At 39.4% G+C, this 16,124-nt stretch overlaps 1 protein-coding gene across 2 annotated transcripts in view; it reads right to left on the bottom strand.

The window, feature by feature from the left end:
• The window catches only part of COG6 (component of oligomeric golgi complex 6), a 113,792-nt gene extending 99,239 nt beyond the window's left edge, over positions 1 to 14,553 (bottom strand). Inside the window, exons 1-3 of one of the 2 annotated variants that reach the window (XM_036299177.1) lie at positions 14,338 to 14,553; positions 11,259 to 11,402; positions 5,374 to 5,445 (exon numbers count right to left, since the gene is read on the bottom strand). In XM_036299177.1, coding sequence (XP_036155070.1) covers positions 5,374 to 5,445; positions 11,259 to 11,402; positions 14,338 to 14,490 — 369 coding nt within the window. In that variant the 5' untranslated portion in view covers positions 14,491 to 14,553. The remainder of the gene's footprint in view (positions 1 to 5,373; positions 5,446 to 11,258; positions 11,403 to 14,337) is intronic. The other variant, XM_036299176.1, reaches the window with a different exon arrangement.
• Between the last annotated feature and the right edge of the window lie 1,571 nt (positions 14,554 to 16,124).

Below are 16,124 nucleotides of genomic sequence, written 5' to 3' on the forward strand. Positions count from 1 at the left end.
CAAAACACCACTCAGAAAGGATATATGCACCCCTATTTTCATAGCAGCACAATTTACAATAGCTAAGATTTGGAAACAACCTAAATGCCCATCAGCAGATGAGTAGATTCAAAAACTGTGGTACATCTACACAATGGAATACTATGCCGCTATAAAAAAGAAGGAACTTTTACCATGTACAACAGCAAAGATGGAACTGGAGAGCATTATGCTACGTGAAATAAGCCAGTCGGAGAAAGATAAATACCACATGATCTCACTCATATGTGGGATATAATGATCAACATAATTTGATGAATAAGAATCAATCCAGAGACAAATGGCAGGGGAGGAGGTGGTTAGAGAGCAACCAAAGGACTTGTATGCATGCATACTAGCATAACCAATGGACACAGACACTGGGCCAGTGGGGGCTTGCAAGGGGTGGGAATGGCTTGGGGGAGGGGGGGGAGGTATCAATTGGGGAAAAAAGAGACATATGAAAACTTTAGACAAAAACACACAGAGTGGAGGGCAGTCTGTTAAAGAGAGAATACCAGAAAAAAACACACGAAGGTGGCTGGGGGTCATTTTCATGCTGGGTCAGTCCAAAAGAAAACTTCTGCTGCTAACGTTTCTAGAGCTGCATTAGATTTAAAAACACCCCCCAACCACCACCAAGTTCTGGGTTCTTAAAGGCCAAGTCCAGATTGTCAATGACATTTTCTCTTACGGATTTATCTACCTCCCCTCAGTCATTATCAGAGCCCCACCCCCATCTCTAGGGAAGCTATTTTGAGTCTGTTTTGCTTGCAACCAGATTAAGTGCCCAAGAAATAGTAGATATTTTTAAGAAAATAGATTTAAACCTAGATAATTCAGCAGATCATGAACTTTTAATGAGTGCTGTCAAACAGGATAGCTTCCACGATACTCTTCTAAAAATATTACTCTTCAAATCCAATAACTTCTTCAAATGTTTATCTTTCCTAATGTCATTTTGCTTTAAAGATCCACTTCCACCCTTTACCTTGCCTTGTACAATTTTTTAAAATATACTTTAATTCTAAAACTTATTAACATATTTTAATATGTGTGAAAAATAGTGCTTTGCTAAATCAATATCATAAAATGCTTATTAGCTTCTTGTTAGCCTCATTAATTATTAAATAGAGGGTATGTCTTACAAACACCACCATCAACTAATCACTGAAATACGATACTTGTGTAAAATGTTATGCAATTAGAATTTTTGTATTATTTCCCGACTCTTCATTTATAAATTGTGGTAATAATTCCAAGTTAATGTTTAATAATACTAGTAAAGATTACCCTAAAATAATTTTAGTCAATTTATCTTCAGTGTTAAAGATAATTATTTCTCATTAAATAATAAAAACGACTACAAATGTAATTTATTAAAGTACAACCACAGCCAAAGGGATAAACCATAGCATACCAAAGATTTCTGATTAAATTTCTGAATGCATCTCATAATATTAATTTCTAAAATGTCCTAAATCCAAAGCATTTAGAAAAATTAATTAGTTAAATTATAATACTCTATAAGTCATTATAACACCCTATAATGTAAAAGAGAGGGGGTATACTTCTTTTTATAAATAAATGAATTGAAAACATTATTCTAGAGTTGATAGTATAAGTGGGTACTATTAACACTATATCTAAATAAATTAGTGCCAATAATTAAGATTTGCAAAATAACACCTTCTAATCTGAGAATAAAAAATGAATGTATCATACATGAGTGAAATCATATGGTTCTTGTCCTTTTCCACCTAACATTGCACTTAGGATGGTGAACACACAATGCCATACAGATGATGTATTATACAATTGTACACCCGAAGCCTATAAAATGTTATTAACCAACAGTAACCCCAATAAATTAAATTAAAAAATAATGAATGTAAACAATAAGTAGTATAAAATATTTTTAAATATCCTATACTAGTAGCCCGGTGCACGAAATTCTTGCACACTAAAAGGGAATTAATTGCCCTAAGCGGTTTGGCTCAGTGAATAGAGCATCGGTCTTCAGACTCAAGGGTCCCGGGTTCAATTCCGGTCAAGGGCATGTACCTTGGTTGCGGGCACATCCCCAGTGGGAAGTGTGCAGGAGGCAGCTGATCAATGTTTTTCTCTCATTGATGTTTCTAACTCTCTATCCCTCTCCCTTCCTCTCTGTAAAAAATCAATAAAATATATTTTTTTAAAAGGGAATTAATTAGCAGAGATATTTTAATATTGCTATTTGTCCTTTCTCTATAATAGAAGTGTGAGAGATGAAAGGAAATTAGTAAAATGTATATGAAAATAATATATAAATTTATTAATAAATAAACAGTAACAAAAGGATATAACAACAAGAGGCATGATATAAAAATGACAAAAACATGATATGAAAACAACAAAAACATGATATGAAAACAATAAAAACATGACATAAAAACAACAGTGATGCAAACAATGACTGATAGTGATTCAACTTATTCTAATATCTCCCTGTACACCACATTAAGAGTGAAAACACTTTCAGAGTGCTTGACTAATTTCCCTTGTGATGAAGTGCTTAGAACTTTAACTGTAACATCACATGCTCTTCAAATTCGAGAGAAAGCAACATATAACTGATCATGTGCAAAAACGGGTTCAGGTAGGAATATGTCTACTTTGTCTAGAGTTTGTCCTTGTGATTTATTAATAGTCATCACAAATGCTGGCATCACGGGAAACCGTCATCGAATCAATTTAAATGGGAGGCCAGTGTCAGATGGGGACAAATTAATTCTTGGAATCAGAACAGCCTCTCCCCTCTGCAGATCCTGTTAATACTTCAGCTTTGATAATGTTAGGTCATAATCTTTTGATAATAAATCTGGTACCATTACAAAGACCCCATTTACTATTGAGATTTCTCAATAGCATGATGATTGCACCCACTTTCAATTTTAATTTATGACATGGCATTCCCAAAGGAGTAATACTATTAAGAAATTCGATGGGAAAATTTTCCTTTTCAGCATCATCTGTGGAATCAATGGAATCATCACTCAAATATGTGTGAAAATCTCCATTGAGTATATCCAAATTTTCTTCATTTAATTTTTGAACATGCTCATTTTTTGGACAAAGAATTGCAAGTTTAGATATATTTTTAATATTATCTACAGCAGTGGTTCTCAACCTTGGCTGCACATTAGAATCACCTGGGAATCTTTTTAAAATTCTGATTCCTGGGCCTCATCCTCCAGAAATTGTTTCTTTGTTATGGGGTGGGGCCACAACATCAGTAACAAAGAAACATAATTAAAACTTTATTGTGGGGAGCCGCTACAGTGTTTTGGATAGGTTCAAGCCTTGAACTGATGAGAGGGCACAGTCCTCTCATCGTCACATGCAAGTCCCAGCTTGGAGGGCAGGGTCCTCCCAGCACAATTATAGCCAACAGCTGTAGTTGTAAGCTTGAACCTATGGTCCAAACACGTGGCCCCAGGTGCCTGAGTGATGTAGGCTTGATAGAGTTCAGGTGCATGTAGTTGAGTAGGATTGAAACCCAGGAGAATGTTGTAAACATCTTGGTCACACCTTACTTTGCCTTGTAGCATCTGCTATAAAATAAAGGCATGGCTGTGGGCATGGTCGCTGTCTCTCAGAGAAGCAGCGTCCCACCAAGACTCGGCTTTCATTCTCTTGTCTGTCTTTTCTAAGCCTTTCAGCTGCCCCCACTCAGGTTCACCCCTGGCCATGCTGGCGCGGCACACGTTAGAAAGATATGCCTCCGAGCTCCCAGGGTGGGCTCCTGCCTCAAACCCCACCTTTACAGGAAACAGCTCCGGGAAACAGCTCAGGGGAGGGCACAGCCATTGCCAAGACATCCCCTGCAGGACTGACTTCCTTCCGCTTGGTCGCAGTGGTTGTGGTCATGATGACCACCACCCAGGGTTTTTATATAAGTAGATAATAAAAGGCTAATATGCAAATCAACTGAACCGGATGCTATGATGCACACTGACCATTGAGGGTAGATGCTCAATGAAGGAGCTGCCCCCTGGTGGTCAGTGTACCAGAAGCCAGGGTCACAGCTGGTGAGCTCAGCAGTGGTGGCGGGAGCCTCTCCCGCCTCCACAGAAGCGCTAAGGATGTCCGACTGCTGGCTTAGGCCTAAACCAGGGGTGGGCAAACTTTTTGACTCGAGGGCCACAATGGGTTCTTAAACTGGACCGGAGGGCCGGAACAAAAGCATGGATGGAGTGTTAGTGTGAACTAATATAAATTCAAAGTAAACATCACTACATAAAAGGGTACGGTCTTTTTTTTCAATAGTTTTATTCATTTCAAATGGGCCGGATCCGGCCCGTGGGCCGTAGTTTGCCCACGGCTGGCCTAAACCATCAGTTGGACATCTCCTCAGGGCTCCCAGACTGCACTGTGAGAGGGCACAGGCTGGGCTGAGCCACCCCGCCCCACCGAGTGCACAAATTTGGTGCACTGGGCCTCTAGTTCAATATAAAAAGCTATGAGGAAATCTTGCAAGTGCTGGAAAGAAAAGTCAAACAAAATCAATTACTACGCAACAAAAGTAAGTACAAAAAAGTGAAAAGAATATATAGAAGTTTATATGATTATTTAGGTATTGTATAATTAACAAAGATCTAAAAATTAGAAAATAAATATAGCAATAATATTTGATATGTTAGTTAAGAATAAAAAAATTAGAAACGCTAGGAAAGCTAAAATTTTAGAAACAGGAAATTGACTAGTTCTGCAGACAGATCACACAAGTACCTACAATTATTCTATGGAATATGCATAGATTCATGATTCTTCCTATAATAATTGTAGCTGACAATAGGTCCAAGAGAAGCTTATAGATAAAAGTTTGTAATAAAAATGTGAAGGCAGTAGAAATAATGATGACTGAATCTTAACTTAGGAAGAACCTATTCCAGAATCACATGACTGAGGGTAATTAGATTAAATGCTAACTCCACAGCCAAAACAGAGGTTCAGAACAGTTTTAATAAACAGACTATGAGTAAAATTATACATATTTTCCTGAGATTTTTTTTTTTTTTAGGCTGAGCATGAATCATAACTAAGCTTAAATTTGAACTTACTCCTAAGGCTTTCTATTAAGAAATTATTTCTGCTGGACTTACAGCATATATGTGGGATTGAAAGGTTTATCAAAATTCTACACAGTTAGCTCTGTACCAGCCAGATCAAAATATAAAGGCTTCTGGAGTTAACTGAACAATATTACAAAATTCCTATAGGGCATGATGTAGTAGATATCCATACATTTTATAGACTTATCTAACAGTTACTTTGCACCAGGAACTATGCTAAAATCTAACCATTATACAGTACCTGTAAGCGACTTGTCATATCTTGACAACAGCTACTCATTGCTTGAACATCTTCATTTATGCTTTCAAGTTCCTAAAAGGAGAAAAGTAACACCATTAAATATACTGTTAAAAATTTTTTTCTTCTCTTAGCCAAATCCTAATTTTCAACCTATGAATTTTTTTCCCCCAAAACAACTAAGTATCCCATATTTAAGACTGGAAATGATTAAAAAGAATAACATCTAGTGTTAGAAAAGGTGTAAAACAAACTAGTGAAATAAACAATGGCAAATGCTTAACTGAACCAATCTCTTACTATGAAAATATGTCACAAAATCACATTTAGCTTCATAATTCACTGTTACCTTCTTTTTCCTACTTCAATTCAGTGTCTCATAACAGAAAGATATGCGAAGAATGAAAGTTTCAGTGGTAGACTGGGTCTTACGGTCTGGCCCCTTTCAACACAATGCCCAGACAGATGTTCTAGTAGAAACTGAACAGTTTTATGAAGGGGTGGGCCAACTGGGGGCATCAAGTAGCCAAGCCCTAGCCAAGTAGCTCAGCTGGTTAGAGCATTGTCCTGAAATGACAAGGTTGCAGGTTCTATCCCTGGTCAGGGCACATATAAGAATCAACCAATGATGTGGAAAAAAGGGAACCCTCATTCACTGCAGGTGGGAATGTAGACTGGTACACAAACTAGGAAGTCTGGTGATTCCTCAAAATATTGAGAATAGAGCTACTGTATGACCCAGCAATCCCTCTTCTGGATATATACCCAAAAATCTCAAAATCATGTATTCACAAAGATATATGAAACCTTATGTTCACTGCGGCATTATTCATGGTGGCCAAGACATGGAAACAACCAAAGTGCCCTGCGATAGAGAACTGGATAAAGGAGATGTGGTACATATACACAATGAAATACTACTCAGCCACAGAAAGGATAAAATACTGCCACTTGCAACAACATGGATTGACCTTGAGAACATTATTCTAAGTGAAACAAGTCAGTCAGAAAAAGACAAGAACCATATGATTTCACTTATATGTGGGATATAAAACTGAAACTCGTGAACACAAAGAACAGTGTGGTGGATATCATAGGGAAGGGGGTGGAAGAAGAAAGCGGTCCTAATATAAGGTGACGGGAGAAGATTTGACTTTACATGGTGGGCACAGTGCAATATACACATCTTGTAACATAGAAACCCACACCTAAAACCTATATGTTTATGTTGACCAATGTCACCCCAATAAATTCAATAAAAATATATAAATAAATAAATTAATTAATTAATAAATAAATAATTTTTCAAAAGAATGAATGCATAAATAAGTAGAACAATAAAAATTGATGTTTCTCTCTCTCTCTCTCTCTCTCTTTCCTTTCCTCTCTCTCTCTAAAATCAATAAAAATAAAGCAGCCAAGCAGGGCTATAAATAAAACATGAGGATGAACCAGAATTAGGAAGTCACTTATAAGAATATAAGCATAAATCTCAGTTCTAGAATTAAGATTTTTTCCCTTCTCTCTATTAAGTACTTTATATTATAAAAATTATAGCACCAGATGTTTTAGATATTTTCAAATGCTACTCTTTATATCTGTCTATAATAAGTATGTAATTCAAATTACTAAACTAAATTCTAAACTGTTTTGATATAAATAATAAAAGAAGCAGGTATCAATTGATATCAGCAATAGCAGATACACAAACTCATCTCACCATTCACTTAAATTTTACCGTATAATATAAAAAGAATAGTACTATGACATTATCAGTCAGCTAGGTCAACAATAACTACTTCTAATATTTACTTTAGCTACCATATTAAATGGGTTTGCATTGTAAAATAATAGAAATTACATCTCTTAATATATGACTTAACTCTAGAGATTTGCTAAATCGTAATTCAAGAGCTTTTTACACTGTAGTCTTTGAACTTCAAGTAAACTGTCTTCTTTTTTCCCTAATTAAATAAAATTATAGGTTGTGAAATACAGCTAGAGTATGATAAATTCTTTAAAATCTTTTTTGTTATGTAGAATTTTCAAAAATATCCAAAAGCTGAGATACTATGAATGCCCATGTACATATTATCTGGTTCAACAATTACCAACTTGTGACCACCTTTGTTTCATCTCTACCCACTTTCTTCCTCTCTCCCCACCCACTTTCTCCTTCCCCCACAAACAAAATCATTTTGAATTCCAGATATCATATAATTTCATCCATAAACATATCCATATGTATTTCTATGAGGACTCAAAAAAAAGACACAATGCTATTTACATATCTAATCATTTAATAATAATCTCTTAATAACAAATATCTAATCAGTGTTCAAATTTCCCCAATTGTCTCAATTTTTTACCAATTTGTTCACATCAGGAACTAAAGAAGATTCACAAACAGTAATTAATTGAATATTTCTTTTTTTTTTTATTGCTTAGAGAGAGAGAAAGAGAAACATCAATTTCTTGTTCCACTTATTTACTCATTCATTGGTTGATTCTTATATGTGAATTGGATCAAACCTGAAACCTTGGCGTATCAGGGAGGCTCTCTAACCAACTGGATTATCTAGCAAGGGCCCTCCCCCTCCCTCCCTCTCTCCCTCTCTCCCTCTCTCCCTCTCTCTTTTTCTTCCTTCCTTCCTTATTTTCTCTCTTTATCTATCTTCTTTTTTTTACAGTTTATTTGTTGAAGAAACCAGTTCATTTGCCCATACAGTTTCCAACATTCCAGATTTTGCTGACAGTCTTTGTGCTGTTAATATACTCCTCTGATGCCTGCATTTCCTATAAACTGCAGCAGTTAGATCTAGAAGCTTGATTATATCTGGTTCCATTTTCTGGCAAGAATTCTGGTGTTGTATACCTTTATTAATAGTCACATATATGGTTTTTCCTATTTTTGTGAAGGTAGCAGCGAGTGATGACTAAAGGCTTGATCAATGGTTCTCAACTGGGGCAGTTTTGCCCTGCAAGAGGGCATTTGGCATTGTCTGGAGACATTTTTTGATTGAAATAACTGGGGGGAAATGGTGTTACTGGCATCTAGTGTTTAGAGGCTAGAGATGCTACTAAACATTCTACATTGTAAAATGTAGAATGTTGAAAAACCCTGAGCCAAACCCACATATTCAAGAGTGGTTGCAACTTCTAATCTAATTCTACCATTTCTTCTTCATTTATTAGCTGGAATCTACACTAATAAAAGAGAAAAATGGTAATTGGCGTACAGCGCTACCCTTTTCATTGGCTAATCAGGGCTATATGCAAATTAACTGCCAACTAAGATGGCAGTTAACTGCCAACAAGATGGCGGTTAATTTGCATATGTAGGCACAATGCAGGGAGGCGAAAGGGAAAGCAGGAAGAAGCCCCCTGCCACTGACAGTGATTGGAAACCCAAGGGGGACCTAAGAGGTGGGGAGCAGGGCAAAGGCGGCCCTGGGGCCGCCTTTGCCCTGCCCCCCCGGCTATGATCGGAGAATCAGGCGCCTTTGCCGCCCTGGCCAGTGATAGCAGGAAGTAGGGGTGGAGCCAGCGATGGGAGCTGGGCACGGTCGGAGCTGGCAGTCCCGGGAGCTAGGGGTCCCTTGCCTGGGCCCAAAGTGGAGCCCACGATCGCGGGGCCGCTGCAGCTGCAGCTCCCCGCTGCCCGGGCCGGACACCTAGGCCAGAGGTGTTAGGCCTGGGCAGGGGCGGAGCCTGCAACCGCAGGGAGGTGGGGGTCCCCTGCCCAGGCCTGATGCCTGGGCCAGAGGCATCAGGCCTGGGTGGGGGGCGGAGCCGGGGACTGGGGGGATATGATGGTCCCCTTGCCCAGGCCTGAAGCCTGGGTCAGAGGCGTCAGGCTTGGGCGGGGGGTGGAGCAAGCGATCAGAGGGAGATGGGGGTCCCCTGCCCAGGCATGATTCCTGGGCCAGAGGTCTCAGGCCTGGGCGGGGGTCAGAGCCAGTGATTGGGGGAAATGAGGGTCCCCTGCCCAGGCCTGACACCTCTGTCAGAGGCGTCAGGCCTGGGCAAGGGGCCGATCCTGCGATTGGAGGGTGATGGGGGTCAACACCTGAGGGCTCCCAGTATGTGAGAGGGGGCAGGCTGGGCTGAGGGACACTCCCCCCCCACACACACCCAGTGCACGAATTTCGTGCACCGGGCCCCTAGTCCTATATAATAAAAGCCTAATATGCAAATAGACTGAATGGTGGAATGACTGGTTGCTATCATGCGCACTGACCACCAAGGGGCAGATGCTCAATGCAGAAGCTGCTCCCTGGTGTTCAGTGCGTTCCCACAGGGGGAGTGCTGCTCAGCCAGAAGCTGGGCTCACAGCTGGCTAGAGAGCACAGCGGTGGTGGGAGCCTCCCCGGCCTCCGTGGCAGCGCTAAGGAGCAGCAAGCAGGCAGGCGGTAAGCAGTGAGGGGTCCTGGACTGCAACAGGGCACAGGCTAGGCTGAACCCCCCCTCCACACACACACACACTGCACAAATGTCGTGCACCGGGCCTCTAGTATTTCTATAAAGAAAAGCTTGCCCTCAACAACCCTATATAATTGGTATAAAAGGTAGGATTAACGTTTAATTCTTTCCTTTTATTTAAAAGTTTTCAAAGTAATAAGTTGGTTCTCTTATATCCACCAAAGATAACTAATGAGGGTTTTGTTCAGTTTTCGATATCATTATGAATTCACAGACTAAACATGTTTGATGTGTTTCAGTCCACTGAGTTATTCTTACTGATGCTTAAATAGTCCTACGTTTGGTCAGTAGAAGCCTTTTCAAGTAGCTCCAGTCTTTCTGATACTTTCCCAATCATCATAGACAGCTTTCTTACTTTCTGGTACTGATAACATTGTTTCTTTCAGTGGGAAAGGGTGTTTAGAGAGCCAAATCTGGATGTGCTCATTGCTACCAGTTCTTCCTATTTTGGTGAACACCACTTTACTTTCCATTTAACCTTCTAGATTATTAGTCTTTACTCAATGAAAACCTACTAAGCTGTTTAAAATGTTTTTATTAAGTACTCATTGAAACCATGTATCACTCTCATACAACTCACACAGAAATATTAACTATGTAATATTATGATGTCATATTAACATAACTAACAATATATTATATAATGAAAATAGACCATAAAAAATAAAATTCATTTTACCTGATGATGAGTAAGTAGACTGCTCACTCAAGTATGATGAATCATTATTTACACACTGAAGTATTCATCTTAATTAATCTGAAATTTTCATAATTTAAAATGTTTTAAAGGAATTCAACCTTAATTACCTCCAACGGGGAAGTGGTTATCCAAGGGAGGTTTATTCAATGAGGGAATATCTCTACTGGAAAACTATTCAGAGAATTGTTATTTATTATTATCATTATTATTGTTTAAAAAGCTAAAATTCCTTGCCGAAACCGGTTTGGCTCAGTGGATAGAGCGTTTGCCTGTGGACTGAAAGGTCCTAGGTTCGATTCCGGTCAAGGGCATGTACCTGGGTTGCGGGCACATCCCCAGTAGGAGATGTGCAGGAAGCGGCTGATCGATGTCTCTCTCTCATCGATGTTTCTAACTCTCTATCTCTCTCCCTTCCTCTCTGTAAAAAATCAATAAAATATATTTTAAAAAAAAAAGCTAAAATTCCACAGAGAATATCTTAGAAAAAATGTTACAACTTTTTAAGAACCAGCATTAGTGGAAGTCACAAATTCAGAAATCACTCTAATCCACAGACCCAGATGCTTCTAGAGTAAGTAGTTAAATTTTCTATTTGAACATGATACATGAATAGCAAATATGTCAACCTAATTAATAAAAATACTTAGTACAGAGTCAGGCATATAGTAAATTTTCAATAAATGCTTAATGAAAAGAGTTTACATACTTCCTTCACTTCCTTGAAAATGCTCACAAATTCTTCATTGATGGCTAAACTTCTGCGTTCAATATCTCCACGTAAATTTCTTCGAGTCCGCAAACTATTTTCAACAAAAAAGGTTGAAAGTGCCTTGAGAGCTTCCAACATTTCCTAAACAAGTGATGATAGAAGAAAATTATTGGGAACAATTTTCAAATGTTTTCCTAAGTCTCGAGCCAAAAATTAATAAAATCATTTTCAAATAATTTTTTTCCGTTAACCCCCAAAATGTTGAATGACCTTCACATTACTGAACAGTACCAGTATTATTTCTGAAACATAATAAGGATATACTTACTGTGTATTGTGGCATGTATACAAGGTTATTTACTTCAGAACTGTTTGTAATTGCAAAGATTAGAAATGACTTTAATGTCTATTTAAAGGGGATTGGTTAAAGAAATTATGATACATCCATTTTAAAAAGGTGAAAATTTGCCCTAGCTGGTTTGGCTCAGTGGATAGAGCACTATCCTGCAGTCTGAAGGGTCCTGGGTTCGATTCCGGTCAGGGGCACTTGCCCGGGTTGTAGGCTCGATCACCAGTGGGGGGCATGCGGGAGGCAGCCGATCAATGATTCCCTCTCATCATTGATGTTTCTAGCTCTCTCTCCCTCTCCCTTCTTCTCTGAAATCAATAAAAATATATATATATTTTTTAAAAAGGTGAAAATTCTTATATGCTTATATAAATCTTTTTCTGGAAGGATATATAAAAGAAATAAATACCAACGGTAGCCTGCAGGCTAGGAACTGAGTAAATAGAAGCAAAATGTAAAGAAACTTGGAGAGGAAGGCCTCTTTGATGTGACTTTTGAACTTAGGCCTCAGTGATAGGAAAGAGGCATCAGTGGGGGCAAAGCCTTCTACAGACAAAGGAAATGAATACAAAGATCCTAAAGCAGCAGAAAGGCCAATGTGACTAAAGCTAAGGGAAACTATTAGAGGTTTTAAGCAAAGGAGTAATGTAATATGCTTTACATATTTAAAAGTTTGTTCCAACTTTGTGAGGATGGGTGGTAGAAGGGGGCAAGAAAAGCAGCAAGTAGGGAAAAACTAAAACAATCCAAGCAAGATTTGACAGTAGCATACACCAACATGGTAGTAGTACTGCAGGTGACATTGCAAACAATATTTTTTTCAAGGTAGAGTCTATAAGACTTGTTAATGGATTGGATGTGGGATGTGAAAAAAAAAATGACAGGTATCAAACATTACTTACATGCTTCTTGATTATATGGGTAAAAGATTATGTTCTTTATTAACAGTGGGGAGAGAACCAGTTTGGAGAAAAAGAGTTCTAGTGATGTTAAGTTTTTATTATGTCGATCAAGTATCCAATTGGAGGTGCCATATGGACAAATGATTGTACAAATCTGGATCTCCATAGAGATGTCAGAAATAGGATTATAAATCTGAGAATCATAATGCTTTTTGGTATTTAAAATTATGAAAGTAAGAGAGTTCTTCTATAGAGAGATGAATAGAGGAGAGAGGACAGAGGACCAGGCCCAAGATATAAAACAGGAACCTAAATCTTACATATATGAATTCCTACAACCAAACTAACACACTATATAGTCTAACAGGCTTCCCCTTCCATGTTTCAGTTACAATGTTATTTTAAAATACTGGCTAGATTGACAAAAATAGTAAAGCTATTTAAATTCAATTTAATACTTAAGAGAGAGAAAAAAATATCTTTTTTGTCATTGTTGACACTATTACAGATGTCCCCCATTTCCCCCTTTGCCACACCCCCTCCCCAGGCCTTCACCACACTGTTGTCTTTGTCCATGGGCTCTTTAGACTACCGTCTTGGAATGTGTTAGGGCTTGGCTACAGCATTTACTGACTACAAAGAAGTAGTCAGTAAATGCTGAATGAACAAAATCACACAGACTTGAGTGTAAATTACAACTCCACCAATTACTAGTTATATGATGTAACTTACACTCTCTACATACCTTCTTTTTCTCATGGGTAAAAGGAAATAATGTCAATTTATTGGAGTAGCTGTATTAAATGAGATAATAAATATCAATATTTGACACTGTTTTAAACACTTAATAAGTTGTATGATAAAATTAACATTTAATAACAAACAGTAAGTGCCTGGCACTTGTCTGAGCACTTCACCTGGATTCTTTCATTGAACCCTCACAACAATCCTGAGGTTACTAGCAGTATTCACAATTTAGAAATAATAAAACATAAGCTTAAAGAAGTTAACAGATTCACTTAAATCATAATGCACCAATTTGGTGGTTTTATCTAATAAGTGGTAGCCTAGAGACAGTCTTACTCATTATATTATACTGTTATTTTTTACACACAAATTCTTATCGACAGCTTGTTTTCAGTAACCTACAAATTTATAAAGCTCAGTGATATATTATCACTGAGGCCAATTTACTAGAGACTCGGTGATAGAGAAGAGATCACCAGCTATGACAGGAGCTAGAAAGTCCAATCTAAATTTCAGGAAATACTTGGGAGAGGATGTGGACAATCTATTTTGTACAGAAATACAGCTTGAGCCCACAAATCACAGGAAGTACTGAGACCAGTAAATATTATTTCATCTTAGCCACGAGCAAGTTCTTTCGCGTTGCCTTACATAAAATATAACATAAATAAGAAATAAAATAATGTCATATTTTAATTGTTTTCACTTGTCAATGGAAATGCTCAGTTACACCTGACCCTGCTCTCCTGGTCCTCGTGCCCTCGACTCACGGTGTCTCTTGTATTTTGTGCTTTAGCATCGGTTTTTTCTCCTACCCTCTCCCAATTCAGACCCCAACAACCCCGAGGTTTCGCGAGGGGCCCCACGCTTTTCCTCCCAGATCCGAAGTTATCAAGAACCTTTTCAAATAGGAGGGATACCCCGGAAACCGCTTTCCTTTCCCAGGGCTCCTCGCCCCCCTCGTCACCCTCCCGGCGAGGGTCCGGGGTGTCCTCCGGCGGGGGACTGGGTGTCGGACAGAGGGTCCCGGTTCAGCCTCGCGGGCGACGCGCGTCCCAGTCCAGCCAGCTCCGGTTACCTTGTCATTGTCCAACCGCGTCTCCAAAATCTTATGCAGCTTCCGCGACAGCGGGTTGTTGGGTTGCGCCGAGGGCCCGCCTGCCCCATTGCTCAGGCCGTTGGCAGCCCCGGACGCGGGGACTGCAACTGCCTCCGCGCACCCCTCGGCCATAGCGCAGGAGTCCGCCCCCAGCTCAGCCGTGGCCGCCGCAGACCGGCAGCCGAGTACTGCGCGTGCGCTGTGTGCCGCGCATGCGCCGGGGATAGGTCTGCAGGCACCGCTCCGCTCTGCCAGGCCCAGGGAAGCGATAAGGCTGGAGAAGCTAAAGGGAGGCGGAGCAAAGCCCTCAGCGTGAGAGGAGAGGACCAACGTGGTCTGAATTGCAGTCAGGTTTAGCGTCCTGGGTTAATATTTATGGGATTAAAAGGATTTCATAATCCTGAATCTATGAAAGTATAAGCTCATGTTATAATCAGCCCCCTCTCCCCAACACCAGAGAGGTGTTACGGACAGGACAGCCCCCTGAGTCAGCAGCAGAGAGCTGTTCCCAATCTCAATTCTTGTCTTCTCATATAAATGTGTTTATATGAGGGACCTTGACTGTATTATGAAAAGCCAATTTATTACAGCAATTAAAGCATGCACCTTTATTGAAAAAGCAAAGCAAGCAAACTGATACATCTGGTTTATGACAATGCAGACAGGCTTACAGCTAATTTGAAGAGCAGGTTGGGTGGGGATCCAAAGTGTTATATACCCTTTTGTTTATAGGATTTAAAATTTCTTCGTTGAATATTTGGTATAGATTAATTTTCAAAGTTCCTGTTTTTACTTTGTTGTGGCCTTCCCAGAAATCATGAGAAGCACCTGGCAACTTTATCTTGCCAAGCCTTAAAATTGTTGGCTTCTCTGCTTAAGGAGTAAAACTGCCCTTTTTTGCTTTCCCGTCTCCTTTCTGCATTCTCTCAGTTGGGAGGGGTTTTTTTTTAACCATTTGCTCTCATGTTCTTGGCTGGGGAAGATAATGTCTTCTTGGTTACAAGCTGGCTGCAAATTTCCACACTGTTTGGCCTTTATTTAATTTTCCTGTCTTAGTTTCCCTATTCCTTCTGACTTGGAATCCTGTGACATAAGTATTAAGAAAACACACTGAAACCTATGCCTGGCATTTAAATTCACTAAAAGTTAATTCAAATCAAATTCACCTTCCCTGAATGCTTTTCTTTCTTATTTTTTATTTATTTATTTATTTATTTATTTATTTACTTATTTATTTCCATCATCATTTTTCCTCTCTATGCCCTCTTTTGTTTGAAAAGTATTTATTGAAGGCATTTTATGAGCCAAATACTCTGGTAGGCACTGGAGGATCTACATTTTGTGTCTGAGACAAAGGACTTAAAAAAATGTTATTGGGAAAAACCAAGATGGCGGCATAGGTAAACACCGGAAATTGCTGCCTCCCACAACAACTTCAAAAATACAAAGAAAAGACAAAACGGACATCATCCAGAACTCCTCAGATCCATAAGGGACACACTTAGGGGGCAGACTCAGTGAGCACCAAAGCCCCATTGAAGCAAGTCTTGCCCCGGAGGGGTGTCTCCAGCACAGAAGTTCTCCCACTGCAGACACAGCTGATTCTCACAGCCAATTGGCCTGTTGGTATCCTCCCAGTGATACCAACAACAATCAAGGAATAACTACAACAAGACTGTGCACAAAGCCCACAAGGGGGTGCACCAAGAGTGTCCACCTCAGGTAACTGGGGAGGCTGAGCCACTGGGCCCTATAGGACACCTAGC

Source organism: Myotis myotis, unplaced genomic scaffold (genome assembly GCF_014108235.1).
Source record: "Myotis myotis isolate mMyoMyo1 unplaced genomic scaffold, mMyoMyo1.p scaffold_m19_p_3, whole genome shotgun sequence".
Classification (NCBI taxonomy): Eukaryota; Metazoa; Chordata; class Mammalia; order Chiroptera; family Vespertilionidae; genus Myotis; species Myotis myotis.